The sequence below is a fragment of the Diorhabda carinulata genome, chromosome X, assembly GCF_026250575.1.
Source record: "Diorhabda carinulata isolate Delta chromosome X, icDioCari1.1, whole genome shotgun sequence".
NCBI classification, from domain to species: Eukaryota; Metazoa; Arthropoda; class Insecta; order Coleoptera; family Chrysomelidae; genus Diorhabda; species Diorhabda carinulata.
In genome coordinates, this window is record NC_079472.1 from 687228 (window position 1) to 709093 (window position 21866).

The 21866-nt window shown below is 29.6% G+C and overlaps 1 protein-coding gene across 1 annotated transcript in view; it reads right to left on the reverse strand.

Annotated features, from left to right (window-relative positions):
* Positions 1 to 1080: 1080 nt before the first annotated feature.
* Positions 1081 to 21866, reverse strand: part of LOC130902670 (uncharacterized) — a 34742-nt gene continuing 13956 nt past the window's right edge. The window contains exons 2-7 of the mRNA XM_057814923.1: positions 20381 to 20831; positions 4496 to 4721; positions 3636 to 3865; positions 3069 to 3226; positions 2875 to 3003; positions 1081 to 1626 (exon numbers count right to left, since the gene is read on the reverse strand). Coding sequence (XP_057670906.1) covers positions 1500 to 1626; positions 2875 to 3003; positions 3069 to 3226; positions 3636 to 3865; positions 4496 to 4721; positions 20381 to 20743 — 1233 coding nt within the window. The 5' untranslated portion in view covers positions 20744 to 20831 and the 3' untranslated portion in view covers positions 1081 to 1499. The remainder of the gene's footprint in view (positions 1627 to 2874; positions 3004 to 3068; positions 3227 to 3635; positions 3866 to 4495; positions 4722 to 20380; positions 20832 to 21866) is intronic.

Here is a 21866-nt window from a genome sequence, read left to right on the forward strand (position 1 = left end):
TTTTACGTATTTTCACTCATTTCTAATGTTTTTTCACACTTTCCTACATATTTATATGAGATCTCTTAGGTATTAAACGTTTTTCTATGGCTTTTCATGTATTCCAATAGTTTTTCCATATATATTGATAGTTCCTTATATATTCCAGAATTGCCATTCACCTTTGTGGTCTTGAATGACATTTGATGTTGTTTTATAAATATTTCTATGATTCTTTATGCAAATTCATAAATTTTCACGTATTTTCACTCATTTCTAATGTTTTTTCACACTTTCCTACATATTTATATGAGATCTCTTAGGTATTAAACGTTTTTCTATGGCTTTTCATGTATTCCAATAGTTTTTCCATATATATTGATAGTTCCTTATATATTCCAGAATTGCCATTCACCTTTGTGGTCTTGAATGACATTTGATATCGTTTCTTAAATTTTTCTATGATTTTTTATATGCAGTTCTATGAATTTCCCACCTCGATGGATTAAGATATTTTTTCAAAAATTTTATATGTTTTTTTCTAAAATTTTTCACGTTTTTCGACGATTCCTACTTATGTAAATAATTATTTAAGTAGTTTGAAATATTTCACTCATTTATATGGTTTATATTATTATATTGTTCACATATCTTGATATTTCACGTGTTCCAACGGATTCCCACAGATTTCGATGGTTTTTTTCTATATATATATCGATAAATATTTTGACGTATGTCTTTGGATTCCACGTCACTTTTTTCACCAATACAATATGGCGTTGATTATGACATCATCACCCCTACTCAGACTACTATTTTAGAATCCATCTTCGTATGTGAGATGTTTTGTATGAGAAAATGGCAAAATTCATCAAAGAAAATACGAAAAAAATAACAAATCACCAAACATATATACGATCGTCTCGTCAACGTAATTAAAACTTTGTTTGGAAAGTGATCCCTGACCTGCGCTAACAATGGCGGCGGGTGACGTCAACATTCCTATTATTGGTTGAGAAACACTGTTGCCGGTTATCGTGAGGTAAAATCCTTATAAACGTTCAATTTTTTTAAGGTTTGGGAAGTAAATAAAAACAAAAATTGTGGTATATATGTACATTTATTGAAATTTAGCACCTACATACGTATCTATATGGATAATTCAAAGACAATAAAACTTGTCTTATTGGTAATTGAATATGTATTTAAGTATTATATGATTTATTATAGAATATAATTAACGTCTTTGAAATATGATTGAAGGTAATGTAATAAATATAAATGGAGTCACAGAAATATCACTGGTATTTTAATTGCTTAAGTTAAATGCCTGTTTAATGATAAATTCGAATATATTTATTAAAATATCGTATAATTTTGATAAGAGAATTAATAATGAGGTAAAACATTGTCTTTTCGATAAAATATAAATAATAAATTGCTAAAATTATATTTACTTAAAACTGTTATGAAAATTTTCAGTTTACGTCCAGTCTATCGACGACAATTTATTGACGATCTTATTTGTGAATCCGGATTTTTCTAAATTCTTCTAGTTTGTCTTGTTTTGTTGGGCATTTGCCTTCGCTGATCATGTAAGCTCCGTATTCGCAGCTCGGCATCCCGCACAGGTTGTCTTGAATGCATCTATACGGCAAAAAAAGTCAAAAATAATAATTGATATTATATATTTCAAATTATATTGAAAACTATCATTTAATTCTTAATTCGTATCTATTATTTTATCGATTTTCTATGGCATCTTGAATTTCCTACGTTAATTTCGATAATTTTTTAAACATTTCTATTATTTTCTACGTCATTTTCTGGGTATCTTATGTTTTTCTATGGTTATTTACGTATTTCAATGACTTTTTGGGTATTCCTTTAGTTTTGCACTGTATTTTATGGGTTTGATTCGTTTTTTTCTAATTTTTTGTGTATTTCGATGGTTTTCCACTATTTTTATGGGTTTTAATAAATGGTTTTACGTATTTCTATGATTTTTTTCACTCTATTATGATTTTTTATCTATTAGGATGTTTTTTTTTCAATATATCTACGGATTTGAACGAATTTCGATAATTTTTTAAACATTTCTATTATTTTCTACGTCATTTTCTGGGTATCTTATGTTTTTCTATGGTTATTTACGTATTTCAATGACTTTTTGGGTATTCCTTTAGTTTTGCACTGTATTTTATGGGTTTGATTCGTTTTTTTCTAATTTTTTGTGTATTTCGATGGTTTTCCACTATTTTTATGGGTTTTAATAAATGGTTTTACGTATTTCTATGATTTTTTTCACTCTATTATGATTTTTTATCTATTAGGATGTTTTTTTTCAATATATCTACGGATTTGAACGAATTTCGATAATTTTTTAAACATTTCTATTATTTTCTACGTCATTTTCTGGGTATCTTATGTTTTTCTATGGTTATTTACGTATTTCAATGACTTTTTGGGTATTCCTTTAGTTTTGCACTGTATTTTATGGGTTTGATTCGTTTTTTTCTAATTTTTTGTGTATTTCGATGGTTTTCCACTATTTTTATGGGTTTTAATGAATTTCGAAAATGGTTTTACATATTTCTATGGTTTTTCTCATATTTTATTCATTTTGAACACAGTTTTATTACTTTTTATGTTTTGCTATTTGTTAACTAAGTTTTTCTTTGGTATTCCGATCACTATTTTGTTATATATTTCTATGATTTTTTTTACTCTATTATGATTTTTTTACCTATTCATTTTTTTCAGTATTTCTATGTATTTAAACGAATTTCGATGGTTTTCAAAATATTTCTATGATTTTTTTTTACGAATTCGACATTTTTATACGGTTTTCCAAGTATTTACAGATTTCTATCATTTCATAAGAAGTATACTCACATTCTATTGGTCATACTGAAATGTTCGTTTCCCCTTTTAAGTGTAATACAGTCTTCGTCATTTTCGTCACAATCGCATGCGCATTTGTGTGACTTAATAACAGGTTTATAAGGTTTCGGACAACTACAACTAAAAAAGAAGAATATAATTTAACAACACAACAAATTCCACAGTCATAGATCTATGAAACGCACCTGGTACTATTATCGATATCTTGTTGCGTTTCCAAATCGAAACTTTTCCCAGAATCGATTTTATAAGGAATGTCTTCTGTTTCCTTACACTCACATTCGGTGTGATTGTAAAAATCAAGTCTTTCTACTGTGCTATGGTCATTTCCGATCACTTTAGCCTAAAAATTCAAATAAAAAAACTAAACAAACAAAACTTAAAATAAATAAATTGCATTTATTATTTTGAAATTAATTTTTTAACGAGTCAAGACGCGAGTCCGTCCCTGTTGTTTCACTTATTAATAGTTCTAGGAAGTGTTTATAGAGATTGCAGTTGGCAAAAGTAAGATCATTATTCTGAAATCTTGTTTTGCATTTTGCAACAGTCGTACATCGTTTTTTAATTTTAATTAATGTGGTACAGAGGAATATACAATTTCATACATTCAGCGACTTATTATATAAATATTTCTGTTCCTTTTCTAGGTTACGACGCAATCGTTTCATATTCCGATACGTACACAATACATTACGCATATAGATTTAAAAATAAAAAACCTAAGCAGTTAGGCAACACGCTATACTTACATAAAAATAAAGGGAGACCAAATTTCTAGTTTTGTACTGACATCTAGTGTGTCTTTTACAACAACCGGAATCGTCTGCGCATCGGTGTAGAACGGTGCAAGCCGGTATGTAACTTTTCGATGGATTCGGATGCTCCTGTTGAACAGAGATCACTCTAGGTAACGGCGTCGAACATTTCGATTGTTGATTGACGCGTTTATAATGTTCGATTACGGCGTTCACGTTCAATTCTGAAACGATATTAAAAAAAATTTATTATACCTTGTACGCCCCTGTAATATTATTCGACAAATATCGACTATCATTCGTGAATGGCGCGATTGAAGTAAAATGGAGACTGAAACGACCCCGCATACATTTTCGTTTTGTTTTCAACGCGATGAATAGAATATTTGTGTTGGGTTATATATTGAGATCGATCATTTAAATTGACTAAATAAATTTCAATTGCATCTTTGGTTTATGGGAGCTTTGCGAGGGGAAACAACAACAAATACACACGGTTATTAAAGTTTATTAAAGAAATCACATACACACAGCTGTACTGTAATCTTAATATACAGGGGCTACCACGATAATTGACCCCGTGTAATTAGTCATTTATCTTGATCATTATATTTTTTTTATTAATCAAATTGGAATTTTGGTTAATTCTCATAAATTTTATATAGAGTGAAAGTATTTTCTTCTTCTAATTCGATATATAAAATATTTTAGTTGAGGTTATGTATAACAATGTGAAGTTTTTAGCACAAATATCAATGACCGTTAGAAATAGACAGTGTTGCCATATATAAAAATATTTATTGAAAAAATAACTTTAATGGATAATTTTTTTTTTTTTTACTGTAATTACTCACGTTCCCTTGACGGATTCAAATTCAACTGTTTCCGCATTGATTCTTCTACTTTTTCTTTTGTACCGAAATGGTTCCATTTGTATTCGGTTAATTTCGAGAATGTCTTCGGAGGCGACGTACTCGGCTCTTCCGCTTGGATATCTTCATCGAGCGAATAAAAGAATTCGCGTTCTTCTTTAGAATCATCATCGTCATCATCGTAATCTAGTTCGTCATCGTCATCATCCTATAAAAATATATAATAATTGTCCATATAAAAAGTCGGAATCATTTTGAAGTAAATAGTAAGTAGAATACAGTATATGAAATAAGCTTGGCAACTGCGCGGCATATCGTTTCAAGAGAGGATGGTTTTTATAAAAAAGAAGAATTGATTATGTTTAAAAATGTCGGACTCAATTCGAACACCGAGTATTTAGAAGATTAACGTGAATTTACTTTTGAACTTGAAATTTTTGTGGCTCTGAAATCTTAATAATATTTGAATTGAATCGGTTAAATTAATTATTATAAAAGAAATTCCTATTAAGTGACGTGTGGTCTGGAAATGACGTAATCAAACATATAGATATAGAAAAGAAGATTTTGCATTACAGCGGTATTATATTTGAAAGTTGAAGGTTCAATTTTATGTTGTGCGACGATAAAATCTAAATTTATCTTAATATACGTATCGAAGTACAAAAGATCATTTCACAAAACCAAACGATCCGACTCGGAATGTGAACGATCTCGGTCGTTATGGTTTTTTTTCACATATATTCGTAGAAAGAATGGTCAGTAGCTAAATTTTTTATCGAGTCTCACACCGAAACCTTCAAATATAAGCATAAAAACACAAATACGAAATCGTACACAAAAAAAAACTTAAATCCCTCGTAAATTTATTTTATTCATATTCAAAAGAAAATATATTAAGATTGTGGGATTAAGTCAGTAAGATACGTGCCAATGAAAAAATTATACTACAAAAAAAATCGTTATTCACACGTTTTTTTTTCTTATTTAATCCGAAAGATATACAAAATGGTTTCCATAGTTAACCACAACATGTGGTTGTTACGTCCCATTCTCAGAAATCGTTTATCCTATTGAATAAATATCAATTTTAGCAGCTTAACTTGATGTAAAAAGGCCAAAAAACTTTTTCCTTAGAAGAATAGATATATCCGGAATACATTGATGAAATTTATTGAAGTACGTGAAGTATGGAAACCATAGAAATATGTAGGAAATTTATCAAATGTCATTCGAAACCATAGAATTGTATTGAAATTTTTAAGTACTTAAAAAAAACCATCGATATATATAAAAGTTTATTGATACACATAAAAACCCATAGAAAAACGTAGGTAACCTACGAGGTTGATTACAAAATATGAAAAAACCATAGAAATAAATATAAAAGCATCGAAATATGTATAGAAATATTAAGTGAAAATAAGTACCGTTATTTAATAAATTACTTATTGATTTTAAAAACTTTTACTTAGTACCTACTTCAAATGAAAAGTGATAGTTAAATCAAATATTAACGTCAAGTGACGACTTTCACATTTATATTGTTAATATTTAGTATCCGTTCATTTTTACCTATCTCAAAGTGATTTATAAAAAAAAAAAGGTGGTAAAATGATATTACGTTTATCGTCGAGATATTTAACACAAGCCGGCAACACAGCAATTCCATCACGTTGACCGCACCGTGTAAAAAAGAAGAGATAAAAAAGTTTGTTCGGGTTTGTCAACATAAATATACACATTTTACATTTTATTGTTGTAATCAGTATACGAAATGTTTTTTATACAACGAAATATGGATAACTGTTTTTTTTTTATATTTATAATAAAAACAGTTAATAATGATAGTTTTAACTTTGCAATTAAAAGTGGTTGTATAACCGTATGAATGTAGATTTTCTGTCAAGTAATTAAAGAAGAACGTAAAAGTAAATAAAATGTCGAAAGTTCGATTGCCACATTAACAATTAAATAAATAGCCATTCAAAGACATAACAAAACATCTCGGTCAATATAGCAATAAAATAGTTACTTTTCTATGTAAATACAAAATTGAGTTGATTATTTCTTTTTACCAATCGAAAGTGATTGTGAGTTCCCATTTCAAGTTTATTAACACAAAAAGTGATTACGATTCCACATATTGTTTTTGTAGACATTTCTTTGGGTTACGGAGAATCGGCTACAATTTTTTTTTTGAAATATGCAGCTGCGCGCTACTATTTAATAGATTGTAAATTATACGAGGTGCGGCAATAAGTTACTTATACTCTGAAGTGAACTCTTTTAAAATTACGGTTACGATTAGAACTATAGGGTGGGTGTGAAATCTTAGGAATGCTTTTTTTTTCATAAATTGTTATATAATATTTAATATCTTTGAGATCGTCTTCTTCATAAAATAAACCGTCATTTGTCTATGAAAAATAGTTGTTTTGAAAAGAAACTGTCATTTATTATTGACAACTGTCTTCTCCAAGAATCAATCTGTCATTTATCTATGAGAAACGACTTTTCTGAAAAAAAGTGGTATTTATCTTTGAGAACTGTCATTTTCTAAAAAACAAACTGTCATTTGTCTATGAAAACTGGCTTTTTTTAAGACAAACTGTAATTTTTGTTGGAGGATTGTCTTTCCTAAGCAATAACTGTCATTTGTCTATGAAAACATGCTCTTTTTTCAAAAGAAACTGTTATTTTTCTACGAAGAATGGGTTTTCTCCAATACAAGCCGTTATTTGTCTATGAAATTTGGCTCTAATCAAAAGAAACTGTCATTTTTCTACGAAGAATGTGTTTTCTCCAAAACAAGCCGTTATTTGTCTATGAAATTTGGCTCTAATCAAAAGAAACTGTCATTTTTCTACGAAGAATGTGTTTTCTCCAAAACAAGCCGTTATTTGTCTATGAAATTTGGCTCTAATCAAAAGAAACTGTCATTTTTCTACGAAGAATGTGTTTTCTCCAAAACAAGCCGTTATTTGTCTATGAAATTTGGCTCTAATCAAAAGAAACTGTCATTTTTCTACGAAGAATGTGTTTTCTCCAAAACAAGCCGTTATTTGTCTATGAAATTTGGCTCTAATCAAAAGAAACTGTCATTTTTCTACGAAGAATGTGTTTTCTCCAAAACAAGCCGTTATTTGTCTATGAAATTTGGCTCAAATCAAAAGAAACTGTCATTTTTCTACGAAGAATGTGTTTTCTCCAAAACAAGCTGTTATTTGTCTATGAAATTTGGCTCTAATCAAAAGAAACTGTCATTTTTCTACGAAGAATGTGTTTTCTCCAAAACAAGCCGTTATTTGTCTATGAAATTTGGCTCTATTCAAAAGAAACTGTCATTTTTCTACGAAGAATGTGTTTTCTCCAAAACAAGCCGTTATTTGTCTATGAAATTTGGCTCTAATCAAAAGAAACTGTCATTTTTTTTTCGAGAGATGTCTTTTCCAAAAAACAACATGTCATTTGTCTATGAAAACTGGCTTTTTTTAAAGACAAACTGTAATTTTTGTTGGAGGAATGTCTTTCCTAAGCAATAACTGTCGTTTGTCTATGAAAACATGCTCTTTTTTTAAGACAAACTGTCATTTTTTTCGAGTAATGTCTTTTCTAAAAAACAAACTCTCATTTGTCTATGAAAACTGGCTTTTTTTAAGACAAACTGTAATTTTTCTTCGAGGAATGTCTTTTCCCAAGAAAAAACTGACGTTTGTCTATGAAAACACTGTTTTGTAGTTGAGTTTTCTGAAATTAGGTTATAAAGAACCACATAGATGTCTTCCTAAAAACATTTTTGTGTGTGGTTGCAGTTGTGGGTGCACCACCTCCATTTAAAATCAAGACACCACCTTTTTATCACGTGATACTACTATACACGAAAGGTTATAATGCAACTTTATGAATAAATGCAATGGAGTCATAAATTTTCTAATTAAAAATTAACTACTGTTTCATTTAACGTTGAATAATAACATTTTCAAGTTTTCAAATATGAAATTTTAATTAGGACAAAAAATCGAACGTCAATTAACTTTTTCTTCTAAGTATAACCAAGATTAAATCATTTCAATATCGAACCGAACGTTAATTAGAGATTGACAAAAAATTTAAAACGGTTACTTTTTATTAAATATAACGGACGAAAAAAAATTTTTTTCAAACCACCGTTTTTTCTTGTATATAATTTTTAATTTCAATGAAATTACCGTACATCGTTATATAATACGTAAAATCAAGTTATACGGGTTCTTCTTCTTCTTCTTCTTTTTTTATCTTTCTTCTTTTCGTCGTACTTAAAGTGCCATCGTCTAGTGTGATATGTCGACTACGATAACCGGAAGAAAAATATGGAACAAGACTTCGGAATAGTAGAAATATTATAAAACCAGTTTGCATTGTGCGAAACTGCGATGGTGTTGTACGTACAAGCGTTCATACATTTTCAAGGTCACTTTGAAGACGACGACGTCGTGTTGGTAGAAAGGATTTATGTTGCAACAATACAATTTTTATTCACGTAGGTGGAAATATCTTTCGTTATTTCAAATTATTTTTAACGTTTTTTATACGAGGTGCATACGGTGTTTATATATTTCTATGTTTTCCTAGAGAAAACGTAAAACGCGGCGGTTCGAACCTGTCGCGGAAATTGCGTAATATATTAAATAAATTGTAATAAATTATTACAGTCGACACACATACGTTAAAATTTTTAATTGTTATTGGTTGCGTTCCGCGTTTGTTTGGACGCGCGTATTCTCGTGTGACAAAATAAATTTACATTTCCTTTGGGAAATTTTCGTTGAATAATTAAATGTTCTCGTTTGTTTTTGGATTTACGAAGATAAAACTCGTCTATACACGGGAGAGACGACTTGGTGTTTACTTTTTGTTGACGCAACTCGAACCGTCGACTGTGTTATTAAGTACCACGTAATCCGTATTGTTTCCGAAAAGAAGCACGAAATAAAAATATGAAACGCGTATGTCTACGCCATATTATTTATTTTAAAAAATCTTTTATAGTCCAGTCAATAAAACTACGAAATCGGGTTCGTTTTGGCAGAAATTATAGTAGGGAAAATTCGTACAAAACTGTGGATAGGGAAGGGGGTGAAAAAAATTAAAAACTACCCTTAAAACACGATTTTTTGGTTAAATTTCGAAAGATATCGAAAAAAGTTGTGGAACATAAAATTTTAAGCCCCTAAAACGTACCCTTTTACCTCTAGGACGTTCAGAATACTAAAAAAATATGAAAATTAAACTTTTCATCCCTTGTATTAAACATTTAGGAAGGGAAACGATTTTTTTAATTGTGATATTGGATTTCTACTTGTTTTAATTGAAATATCGAGTTGTTACCCCTTCAATTTTGATAGAAAATATGAAAACTTATTTTTTTTTCTACAATTTACAATTTTTTTTTAAAATTTTCTTTGTTTTAGTACTCTGAACCGCCCTGGGGGTGGAGGCATTTTATACTTTACAACTTTTATTTGAAACTTTTTTCGATATTTTTGATATTTCACCGAAAAAATCGTATTTTGGGGTAGTTTACGCCATATTATTTATTATTTTTGAAAAATCTTATATAGTCCAGTCAATGAGACTACGAAATCGGGTTCGTTTTGGCAGAAATTATAGTAGGGAAAATTCGTACAAAACTGTGGATAGGGAAGGGGGTGAAAAAAATTAAAAACTACCCTTAAAACACGATTTTTTGGTTAAATTTCGAAAGATATCGAAAAAAGTTCCTCTAGGACGTTCAGAATACTAAAAAAATATGAAAATTAAACTTTTCATCCCTTGTATTAAACATTTAGGAAGGGAAACGATTTTTTTAATTGTGATATTGGATTTCTACTTGTTTTAATTGAAATATCGAGTTGTTACCCCTTCAATTTTGATAGAAAATATGAAAACTTATTTTTTTTTCTACAATTTACAATTTTTTTTTAAAATTTTCTTTGTTTTAGTACTTTGAACCGCCCTGGGGGTGGAGGCATTTTATACTTTACAACTTTTATTTGAAACTTTTTTCGATATTTTTGATATTTCACCGAAAAAATCGTATTTTGGGGTAGTTTACGCCATATTATTTATTATTTTTAAAAAATCTTTTATAGTCCAGTCAATAAAACTACGAAATCGGGTTCGTTTTGGCAGAAATTATAGTAGGGAAAATTCGTACAAAACTGTGGATAGGGAAGGGGGTGAAAAAAATTAAAAACTACCCCTAAAACACGATTTTTTGGTTAAATTTCGAAAGATATCGAAAAAAGTTGTGGAACATAAAATTTTAAGCCCCTAAAACGTACCCTTTTACCTCTAGGACGTTCAGAATACTAAAAAAATATGAAAATTAAACTTTTCATCCCTTGTATAAAAAATTTAGGAAGGGAAACGATTTTTTTAATTGTGATATTGGATTTCTACTTGTTTTAATTGAAATATCGAGTTGTTACCCCTTCAATTTTGATAGAAAATATGAAAAAAATTTTTTTTTCTACAATTTACAATTTTTTTTTAAAATTTTCTTTGTTTTAGTACTCTGAACCGCCCTGGGGGTGGAGGCATTTTATACTTTACAACTTTTATTTGAAACTTTTTTCGATATTTTTGATATTTCACCGAAAAAATCGTATTTTGGGGTAGTTTACGCCATATTATTTATTATTTTTAAAAAATCTTTTATAGTCCAGTCAATAAAACTACGAAATCGGGTTCGTTTTGGCAGAAATTATAGTAGGGAAAATTCGTACAAAACTGTGGATAGGGAAGGGGGTGAAAAAAATTAAAAACTACCCCTAAAACACGATTTTTTGGTTAAATTTCGAAAGATATCGAAAAAAGTTGTGGAACATAAAATTTTAAGCCCCTAAAACGTACCCTTTTACCTCTAGGACGTTCAGAATACTAAAAAAATATGAAAATTAAACTTTTCATCCCTTGTATAAAAAATTTAGGAAGGGAAACGATTTTTTTAATTGTGATATTGGATTTCTACTTGTTTTAATTGAAATATCGAGTTGTTACCCCTTCAATTTTGATAGAAAATATGAAAACTTATTTTTTTTTCTACAATTTACAATTTTTTTTTAAAATTTTCTTTGTTTTAGTACTCTGAACCGCCCTGGGGGTGGAGGCATTTTATACTTTACAACTTTTATTTGAAACTTTTTTCGATATTTTTGATATTTCACCGAAAAAATCGTATTTTGGGGTAGTTTACGCCATATTATTTATTATTTTTGAAAAATCTTATATAGTCCAGTCAATGAGACTACGAAATCGGGTTCGTTTTGGCAGAAATTATAGTAGGGAAAATTCGTACAAAACTGTGGATAGGGAAGGGGGTGAAAAAAATTAAAAACTACCCTTAAAACACGATTTTTTGGTTAAATTTCGAAAGATATCGAAAAAAGTTCCTCTAGGACGTTCAGAATACTAAAAAAATATGAAAATTAAACTTTTCATCCCTTGTATTAAACATTTAGGAAGGGAAACGATTTTTTTAATTGTGATATTGGATTTCTACTTGTTTTAATTGAAATATCGAGTTGTTACCCCTTCAATTTTGATAGAAAATATGAAAACTTATTTTTTTTTCTACAATTTACAATTTTTTTTTAAAATTTTCTTTGTTTTAGTACTTTGAACCGCCCTGGGGGTGGAGGCATTTTATACTTTACAACTTTTATTTGAAACTTTTTTCGATATTTTTGATATTTCACCGAAAAAATCGTATTTTGGGGTAGTTTACGCCATATTATTTATTATTTTTAAAAAATCTTTTATAGTCCAGTCAATAAAACTACGAAATCGGGTTCGTTTTGGCAGAAATTATAGTAGGGAAAATTCGTACAAAACTGTGGATAGGGAAGGGGGTGAAAAAAATTAAAAACTACCCCTAAAACACGATTTTTTGGTTAAATTTCGAAAGATATCGAAAAAAGTTGTGGAACATAAAATTTTAAGCCCCTAAAACGTACCCTTTTACCTCTAGGACGTTCAGAATACTAAAAAAATATGAAAATTAAACTTTTCATCCCTTGTATAAAAAATTTAGGAAGGGAAACGATTTTTTTAATTGTGATATTGGATTTCTACTTGTTTTAATTGAAATATCGAGTTGTTACCCCTTCAATTTTGATAGAAAATATGAAAACTTATTTTTTTTTCTACAATTTACAATTTTTTTTTTAAATTTTCTTTGTTTTAGTACTCTAAACCGCCCTGGGGGTGGAGGCATTTTATACTTTACAACTTTTATTTGAAACTTTTTTCGATATTTTTGATATTTCACCGAAAAAATCGTATTTTGGGGTAGTTTACGCCATATTATTTATTATTTTTGAAAAATCTTATATAGTCCAGTCAATGAGACTACGAAATCGGGTTCGTTTTGGCAGAAATTATAGTAGGGAAAATTCGTACAAAACTGTGGATAGGGAAGGGGGTGAAAAAAATTAAAAACTACCCTTAAAACACGATTTTTTGGTTAAATTTCGAAAGATATCGAAAAAAGTTGTGGAACATAAAATTTTAAGCCCCTAAAACGTACCCTTTTACCTCTAGGACGTTCAGAATACTAAAAAAATATGAAAATTAAACTTTTCATCCCTTGTATTAAACATTTAAGAAGGGAAACGATTTTTTTAATTGTGATATTGGATTTCTACTTGTTTTAATTGAAATATCGAGTTGTTACCCCTTCAATTTTGATAGAAAATATGAAAAAATTTTTTTTTTCTACAATTTACAATTTTTTTTTTAAATTTTCTTTGATTTAGTACTCTGAACCGCCCTGGGGATGGAGGCATTTTAGTGCTCTAGATGATGTAGGCCTAAAATTTTATGCTTCACAATTTTTATTTGAAACTTTTTTCGATATTTTCGAAATTTCACCGAAAAAATCGTATTTTGGGGTAGTTTTTATTTTTTTTTCACCCCCTTACCGGTGGTTAAGAACATTTTTATTTTATCCGCAGTTTTGTACACAATTTTCCACATAATTTCAAGCATATCCGACAAAAACTCGATTTTGCAGTTTTTTAGACTGGACTAATAAAGTAGGCCAATCTGTGATGATTTAAAATTACTTAATTTTGACAAATAGACGAAAGCAAAATTTTTTATAAAACTATGTATCAAGAAGTGTTTTTCTCATTATTATTAAATAATTTATTGCAAAAATCGCATTTTTTCTTCTTTTTTATAACTTTGTAATAAAAAAAATATTGTTTCGACCTTTGAACTTTGAATTGCGGTTGCGTATTTTTTTCTATCTATAAACGTCCATTTCGATGATATCATAAAGGCGAGGTCTGCGGTTAAAAGACAGATGGTCTGCAAAACCCGCATTCCCATAGATCTATATAAATAATTCATTTCTTCTACTAAATTATGCACCGTGCAAATCGATTTGTCTTCTTTAAATTTATCTTCCAACACACCCGATTCGTAACACAATCGTCCTGCTAGTATTTCACGAGGTACAGTCGAAAAATACGACAACGACTACATATTTTCAGATAACAGGAAACTAGAGGAGCCAGAGCCGGCAACACTGCCATCTTTAATTAGTATTTCGTCCTATATCAAGGTCACAACAAAATTTGGTTAACAAATATTTTCGTTGTGGGATTGTGGCAAACTTACAACACCGAAGTGTACTAACTCTTATATATTTCAGAGCTGAATATTAATCGTCTGAGAAATAATCGTGAATTGCGTCGATTTAGAATTAGTTATTTCTTTTAAAACATTTATCGATTTCAAAAATTATAGGTCTAGAATATTTAGATGTACATCTTTTCGATTTGGTTGTTTTAAATCAATAATAATAATACTAGTATACATTTTGATATTTTCCAGATCTTTCTAGAAATTTTTACAACATTATAAATCGCTTTTGGTACTTTCTATATCATTCGGGGAGTTTCTAGAACATTGTAGAACATTCTGAATCGTTCATAATGAATTGCGTTCATTTCGGAACCTTCCATATCATTCGGGGAGTTTCTAGAACTTTGTAGAACATTCTAAATCGTTCATAATGAATTGCGTTCATTTCGGAACCTTCCATATCATTCGGGGAGTTTCTAGAACTTTGTAGAACATTCTAAATCGTTCATAATGAATTGCGTTCATTTCGGAACCTTCCATATCATTCGGGGAGTTTCTAGAACTTTCCAGAACATTCTGAATCGTTCATAATGAATTGCGTTCATTTCGGAACCTTCCATATCATTCGGGGAGTTTCTAGAACTTTCTAGAACATTCTGAATCGTTCATAATGAATTGCGTTCATTTCGGAACCTTCCATATCATTCGGGGAGTTTCTAGAACTTTGTAGAACATTCTAAATCGTTCATAATGAATTGCGTTCATTTCGGAACCTTCCATATCATTCGGGGAGTTTCTAGAACTTTGTAGAACATTCTAAATCGTTCATAATGAATTGCGTTCATTTCGGAACCTTCCATATCATTCGGGGAGTTTCTAGAACTTTGTAGAACATTCTAAATCGTTTTAGAACTTTTTAGATAAATCCATAAATTTTCAGATCGTTCCGTTTTATTTTTCTGAGTGTAGTTTCATCTGCCAATTAAAGACGAGTGCATCATAATCGTCTTGATGGGTCGTTGTACATTGAATCCGAACTAAAGAGGAAGGTCTGTTTTGATTAAAGGCGATGCAAATCGCCGAATCGGCCGCTCCGGTCACATCTTGACATTCCTCATAACTTACTCACTGTGTTGATGTTTTAATTTGTTATTTTAGACTACCCACAGACAGCGGACTGTTAAAACCTTAAAAATATCATTAAACGACGAAGACATTTTATTTTAAACGAGACTTTCCAGTAGTTTACATCGTTAAAAATATTTTTCGTGTAAATAAATCAAATCGACACTAATCGCTTTTTGTTTTAGTCCCCTGGGGGGATGATACCCTGCTCCCCTATCGATAAATAAATAAAAATTTGTTTTTCGCTCTGTAGAAATTATTTTTTCGTTGTTTTTAATGACGTGTCCCTACACCAGACTAATTAATTATTTTTTATCAAAACAAGATTATCGGTGACAGGCTAATTAATTTTAAAATCGAACCGTTAGCCAGTTTTGTCAGTATTCGTAATAGATTTTTATGGAAGCATCGTGAAAGCATTATACGGGGTATTTAATAGTTAAATCCACATCAATTTTTTTTTATTCAACATTTCTTTATCGAATAATCATCAAATACATACAAAATAAGGTAAAAATCACTTAAAAGTTTGTGGAAATTAATTTTTGAAATAAATTTATATACGAAATCGAATTATCATCCACCCCCTGTATACTCCGAAACATTTATAACAAAAGAAATCTAATGAAACTTTGATATTTTTTCAAGTATTATTATCTCAAGTTGATTTGACATTTTTCTGTTTCCTAACCTCAAAGTTTCACTTACATACGAGAAATTTTCATCAGAGAAGTATTTAAAATAAATAAAGACGAATAAAATGTCTGGTATCTTTGTTTGATCGGGAATTTTTCATACAACCCTCGTAGCTCTGATTTCCGTAGCTAACTTCAGTTTAGTGAGGACAATCTGTCAACGTGGTTGAATTATTTTAATATTAATATCACAAAAGAAAAACCTACCGCGTTCCGCCACTGTCTTTTAATTTACAATTTTAACGATTTTTCCGTAAATTTCATGTTATTTATTTAAAAGAAACGGCCGTGATCTTACCCTTTGTGATCGTACCGTTAACGATACATTGTCTAAATATTTAAAAACTATAAAAACTTTTTTCCGTTTTAATTACAAGCCGAGAATCCGACGAAATTTTCTAACCGTTTATTTGAACTGAAGAAATTGCCATCAAACTGGTAAAAGTTATTTATAAACAAAACATTATTTAATGTTTCGAAAATATGTTGTTTTGATTTATTTGAACATCGTTTTCCGTCCTAATCTTCTCGGATTCGGCTATAAATAACAATTACCCACGACTATTTGTTTTTCTATATGATTTGTTTGGGATACTTCACCAGACGTCTTTTTCTTCTTCTTTTTTATTTCCGAACAAACACGAAGTAAAAATATCGTTAACGAAATCGATATAAATCAATTCTTCTCGCTTATTATAAATGTAACAATACAATGTTGTCGCGTTTACAACGAAATCAAACGATGCAAAGTAATTCTTAGAAAGCGAGTTTATTTAATATATAAACAGCTGTTATCTTTTATTAAAGAAGGGAAATATATTAACTAGAACAATTATTCATTAATAATCTAAAAATAAGTATGATTTTATTGTAATTGAGAAGGAATTATAATACAGGGTGTCTACAAAATACGGACACGATATTTTGGAATATTGATTTAATATTTTTGGGGTGGATTTAAATCTATTTGACATTTAGACTTATAATTTATACATTTTGAAAGACCTCCAATCGTTAGGAGCGCAGTAAACAGATTTTAATGAAACGGGGAATACGAGGGATGCTCTAAAATTTGGAAAAAACAAGTGGGCAATCAAAAAGTCGAGTCTACGTAAGATCCTACCTTTCTATATTTTTGGTACAAAGAATAATAATTATTTTCCACCCCGTTTTTATTTAACTTTAGTTATATGTTTATTAAAATGAGAATTGTTTAAGTTTCGATTAAGAAATATCGATTTGAAAATTTCTAATTGATCTTTGAACTGTTTTATAACGTGGCAGTGGGTTTTTCGAGATAAATATGCTGCATAAAACATTTCGAGTGATTATATAAATAAATATTAATGAATCGTTAATAATTATTAATAGTATGTCGCCAAATCGATAACCCCTAATCTTATTGTTAATAAATTTCTATAACATCCCGATGTAAACATGCCCCAAATGAATATTTCTATTAAATTTTCAACGTCACTGAACTAGAACTACATTTCGTAAATTTATTTAGAACAACTTTTTTTTTCCGCCTCATATAAATGGCCATCTCTCAAATTTGAAATAAGTCAGACAAATTCCGAAGTGTATAAATATAAATTTACTTATAGAACGGTCAATAAAGTGAATATTACGTGAAACAATTCCACATTCGATTTAAAACATTTAGTTACGAATTTGGAACAAAAATCACTTTATTTTAATGCCACAATTTAAAAAAAATTATTAATAATTTTAATACACATCATATTAATATTGAAATTTTCATGTTTCAACAAAATAATTGACTACATTCACTGGACTATATTCGTTTAAAAATACCGAGAACACAACATTTGTTCAATAAAGTAAAATTTCACGTAATATTACGTAATATGTTAAAATAGCTGGAATCTCATTCGAACAAAAAACGGTTAGTTTCTAGGAGAATTTTTTGTTTAGAGTAAATAATGATAAAAAATATTATGTATCGACAATTGGCAACACTGATGAAAGTTTATGGTTTTGTTTGTGGGTGGGAATAAGAATCGATTACGAATAGATACGTAACAAATTTTTAATCAAAAAACGGTTTGTGATTTAAAGTAAAAATATACTTATCGATTTAATAATTTCAAGAAATTTATTTATATCTGTAGTCAATTTTCCAAACACAAAATTTAGATACATAGAAATATAAATAAACCGAATCGAATTGTCATAATAAAATCGATTCCGAATAAGAACAAAATGGTGACTGGTCTCTTTCACAATTGAGGCCATCAGCTCCCGTTGATAGCGAACAGTGACGTATGACAGATGCTAATTATTTTATTAATGTTCCAACATTCACTTTTATTTAATTTTAATATATAAGAATGTCGATTGAATATTTAATAAACGAATTATATAATTCATTATTAGACATATAATTTAGGAATATATGAGAATCGAATTAAATATGTTAACTAAGAACGATACAAATAAATCAGTAGATCGCTATTCTAGGTTATGTTACTTCGTCTCCTAATTGCTTTGTTTACATTTTATTTTTAATTTTAGAAAGAAACATATTTGTAATAAGGAATTATTCATTGGAAGGTTTCCATAAAGATAAAATCTAATAGACACCATGCCAAATTTATAAATATATTTAATATATACAATAATGTATTCGAAGAAATTTTCTAAATCTATTTTCGTTCGATTGCATTCAAGTGATCCGCGAAAGTATAGTTACGAATTTATAATTTAACGTCCAAAAATAATTATATCTGAAGCAGCAGCTGTTACTATTCAAGTAAAGTATGCCGCGCATCCAAAAAAAATTTACGAGGGGAACGGAAAAATTACAAACGTTTCTTGGTTATCATAGTTACGACGTTGCCAAATATAGGGGTCAACAACAAGTAATTTTGAGATGGTAAACAAAAAACAAAGCTATTAAATTGTCGATAATGATCATTGGTATGGGTATAGAAGGAAAGGTAGTGAGTAGTTACTTTTTAGAAACAAATAATTATGCGTCGCAGGTGTTGATTGTTTTCTAATTTTCTTCATATTTATTTACAGTCAAATTAGACATGCGAATACAGTTACGTTCATAGTTTACAGTTTCTTTTTGTCGTCACGTAAAATAATGAAATTCGAAGAAGTTATTTCATAATTATACGAGGGTTAATTAGTATTTAGAGTGTTTTTTAAAGTATAATTAGTTATAATTTAGCGTTAAATGAATAAATTTAAAATGTTGAGGGAAAATAAACAATTTCTACATGATTATATTGCATATGGACGTATCCAAAGATATACAGGATTAGTAAAAAACATCTAATTTAATTTTCGTGGATTTTTCGAATAATTGATATATTTTTCGAACTCATTGTATCAAAAAAACTCTTTTCAAAGGTATTTAGCAGAATTTAGAAACCAATTTCTTTTTTAATTTCAAAAGAAAGGGGTCTCAATGGAAATTTGAATATTTGTTTCAAAAATTTTAACTTTATGTTTTTAACTCGCTTTGTATATGACGAAAAGGGCTGTTGTATTATTTTATATGTTGGTTTCGACTTTCCTCTTCTCATTTTTTTTGTATTACAACGTTGCCTTTTCACTATTATACATACTATATAGTTTTATTTAAAAAAAAAGTTACTTCAACTTTCACCCTGTATATTTCTCACGAATATGGAACTTAATTGATCCAATATGAATAATTAATTAGAGAGATGTTTTCTCAATTGATTTATATGAAAAATAAATCGATATCTCGAGCGGTTTTTGAAATATAGAATTTTTTATACAAGTACGTCTATTTTTTTTTCAAATTTCCGAATTTTTCGATATAATAGTTGAAAATACACATTTATAATTAAAGTATATGCATTTTTGTACGAAAAATCCATGTATCAAATGTATAGTTGTCCTGGAAATCCGATTTTCGTGGATTTTTTTCTCAAACAACTACGACTTGGTATTTTTTTCGAAACCCTCGTATAAATCACGGTTTTTATTCGAGCCTTGTCTTTCTATATAAAGCCAAAAACCCACGGAACCCAATTACGTGAGGAAATATAATTTTTTTTTTTAAGTATCCATAAGTATTCAAAGAAACCGTTGAAAAGTTACGTGAATATCATCCTGAAAAAGCACCGCGTCATAAATTACCACGTCAACTAAACCAGAAACGAAATTTGACGTAAAATTTTATATATATGAAAAAATCGTGTGCAAGGTAGGTGCCCAATTGCTTAATGCTGATCAAAAGCTCGCCAAAAAAACCGTTTGGTTCGTTTCAAACGAAACGCGGGTGATTTTTTACGTTGATTTCGTTTCGAGGAACCATTTTTTCGACCAATAATATCACGTACGAGGTTAATCCGAAAAGTATCTTGTATCTTAAATCTTTTTAGTGTAAAAAAAATTGTCTACTCACCAAATTGGTATCGTAATCGTCGAATTCGTCTTCGTTTTCCATTTCTCCGTAAGTTTCGAACAGATCCATTTCGGTGGTAGTACCGGGGGTGGTCGAAAAGATCTTTTTGCCGGTCCAACCTTTATGTCTGATTCTGTATACGCCGTCGTCGGGTTGGTCTTCGTCGTAATTTAATTTGTTGATACGCGACATGACCTTATCGAATTTAGTATATCTGGATTGTTTGTTGTAATTGTCGCGGTTATTCGACGGGGGCGGTTTTTTTAAAAAAGTCCGGTCGCTAGTTTTGTAATACGCGTCTGACGTCGTTATCGATAAGCACAAATAGAAACACGCCACTGTTTTCACTAGATTGATTAACATTTTCGATTTCTTTGTGAATGTTTTTTTTTTTCTTATTTTTTTCTATAAAAATGGTATGGCATGGTTTTGTCGGGGTCTAACGGGGAACCTGGGGAGAATAAAAGAAATTTTTAAACAAAAAATGATTAATTCGTTGAAATTTTAGCGAAAATTATTTTTTTTTTTGAATAAATTTACGTTTTAGTTGATTATTTATTAGTAAAGCTGACCACACACTAACTTAACTGTATAAAATAACACACACTAAAACAAATACTGATTTTTTATTTAATTACTGTACGTTATATAATTTTGAACAACTGCGAACTACGGTAAGCAACATTAGAAAGAATATAGAATTAATTTGAGGCATACAGCGATGTAAGATAAAACAAAAATTGAATTTGTTGAATTTTTCATCTCGGACGAGGTGTATTTCAAATTTGGCCCTGACAGAGGCATTTCTGTCTTCTGCAGAGCTAGTTTTGTGATGGAAACTTGTGAAACTTGAATATAAGACCGATTTGGCAACATAGTAAAAGAGAATAGAACGTTATATGAAAGAGAAATGGGGGTTTGTTGAATTTTTCATCTCCGACGAGATGTATTTCAAATTTGGCCCTGACAGAGGCATTTCTGTCTTCTGCAGAGCTAGTTTTGTGATGGAAACTTGTGAAACTTGAATATAAGACCGATTTGGCAACATAGTAAAAGGAAATTGAACGTTATTTAAAAGAGAAATGAGGGTTTGTTGAATTTTTCATCTCAGACGAGGTGTATTTCAAATTTGGCCCTGATTGAGGCATTTCTTTCCTCTGCAGAGCTGGTTTTGTGATGGAAACTTGTGAAACTTGAATATGAGACCGATTTGGCAACATAGTAAAAGGAAATTGAACGTTATATGAAAGAGAAATGAGGGTTTGTTGAATTTTTCATCTCAGACGAGGTGTATTTCAAATTTGGCCCTGATTGAGGCATTTCTTTCCTCTGCAGAGCTGGTTTTGTGATGGAAACTTGTGAAACTTGAATATGAGACCGATTTGGCAACATAGTAAAAGGAAATTGAACGTTATATCAAAGAGAAATGAGAGTTTGTTGAATTTTTCATCTCGGACGAGGTGTATTTCAAATTTGGCCCTGATAG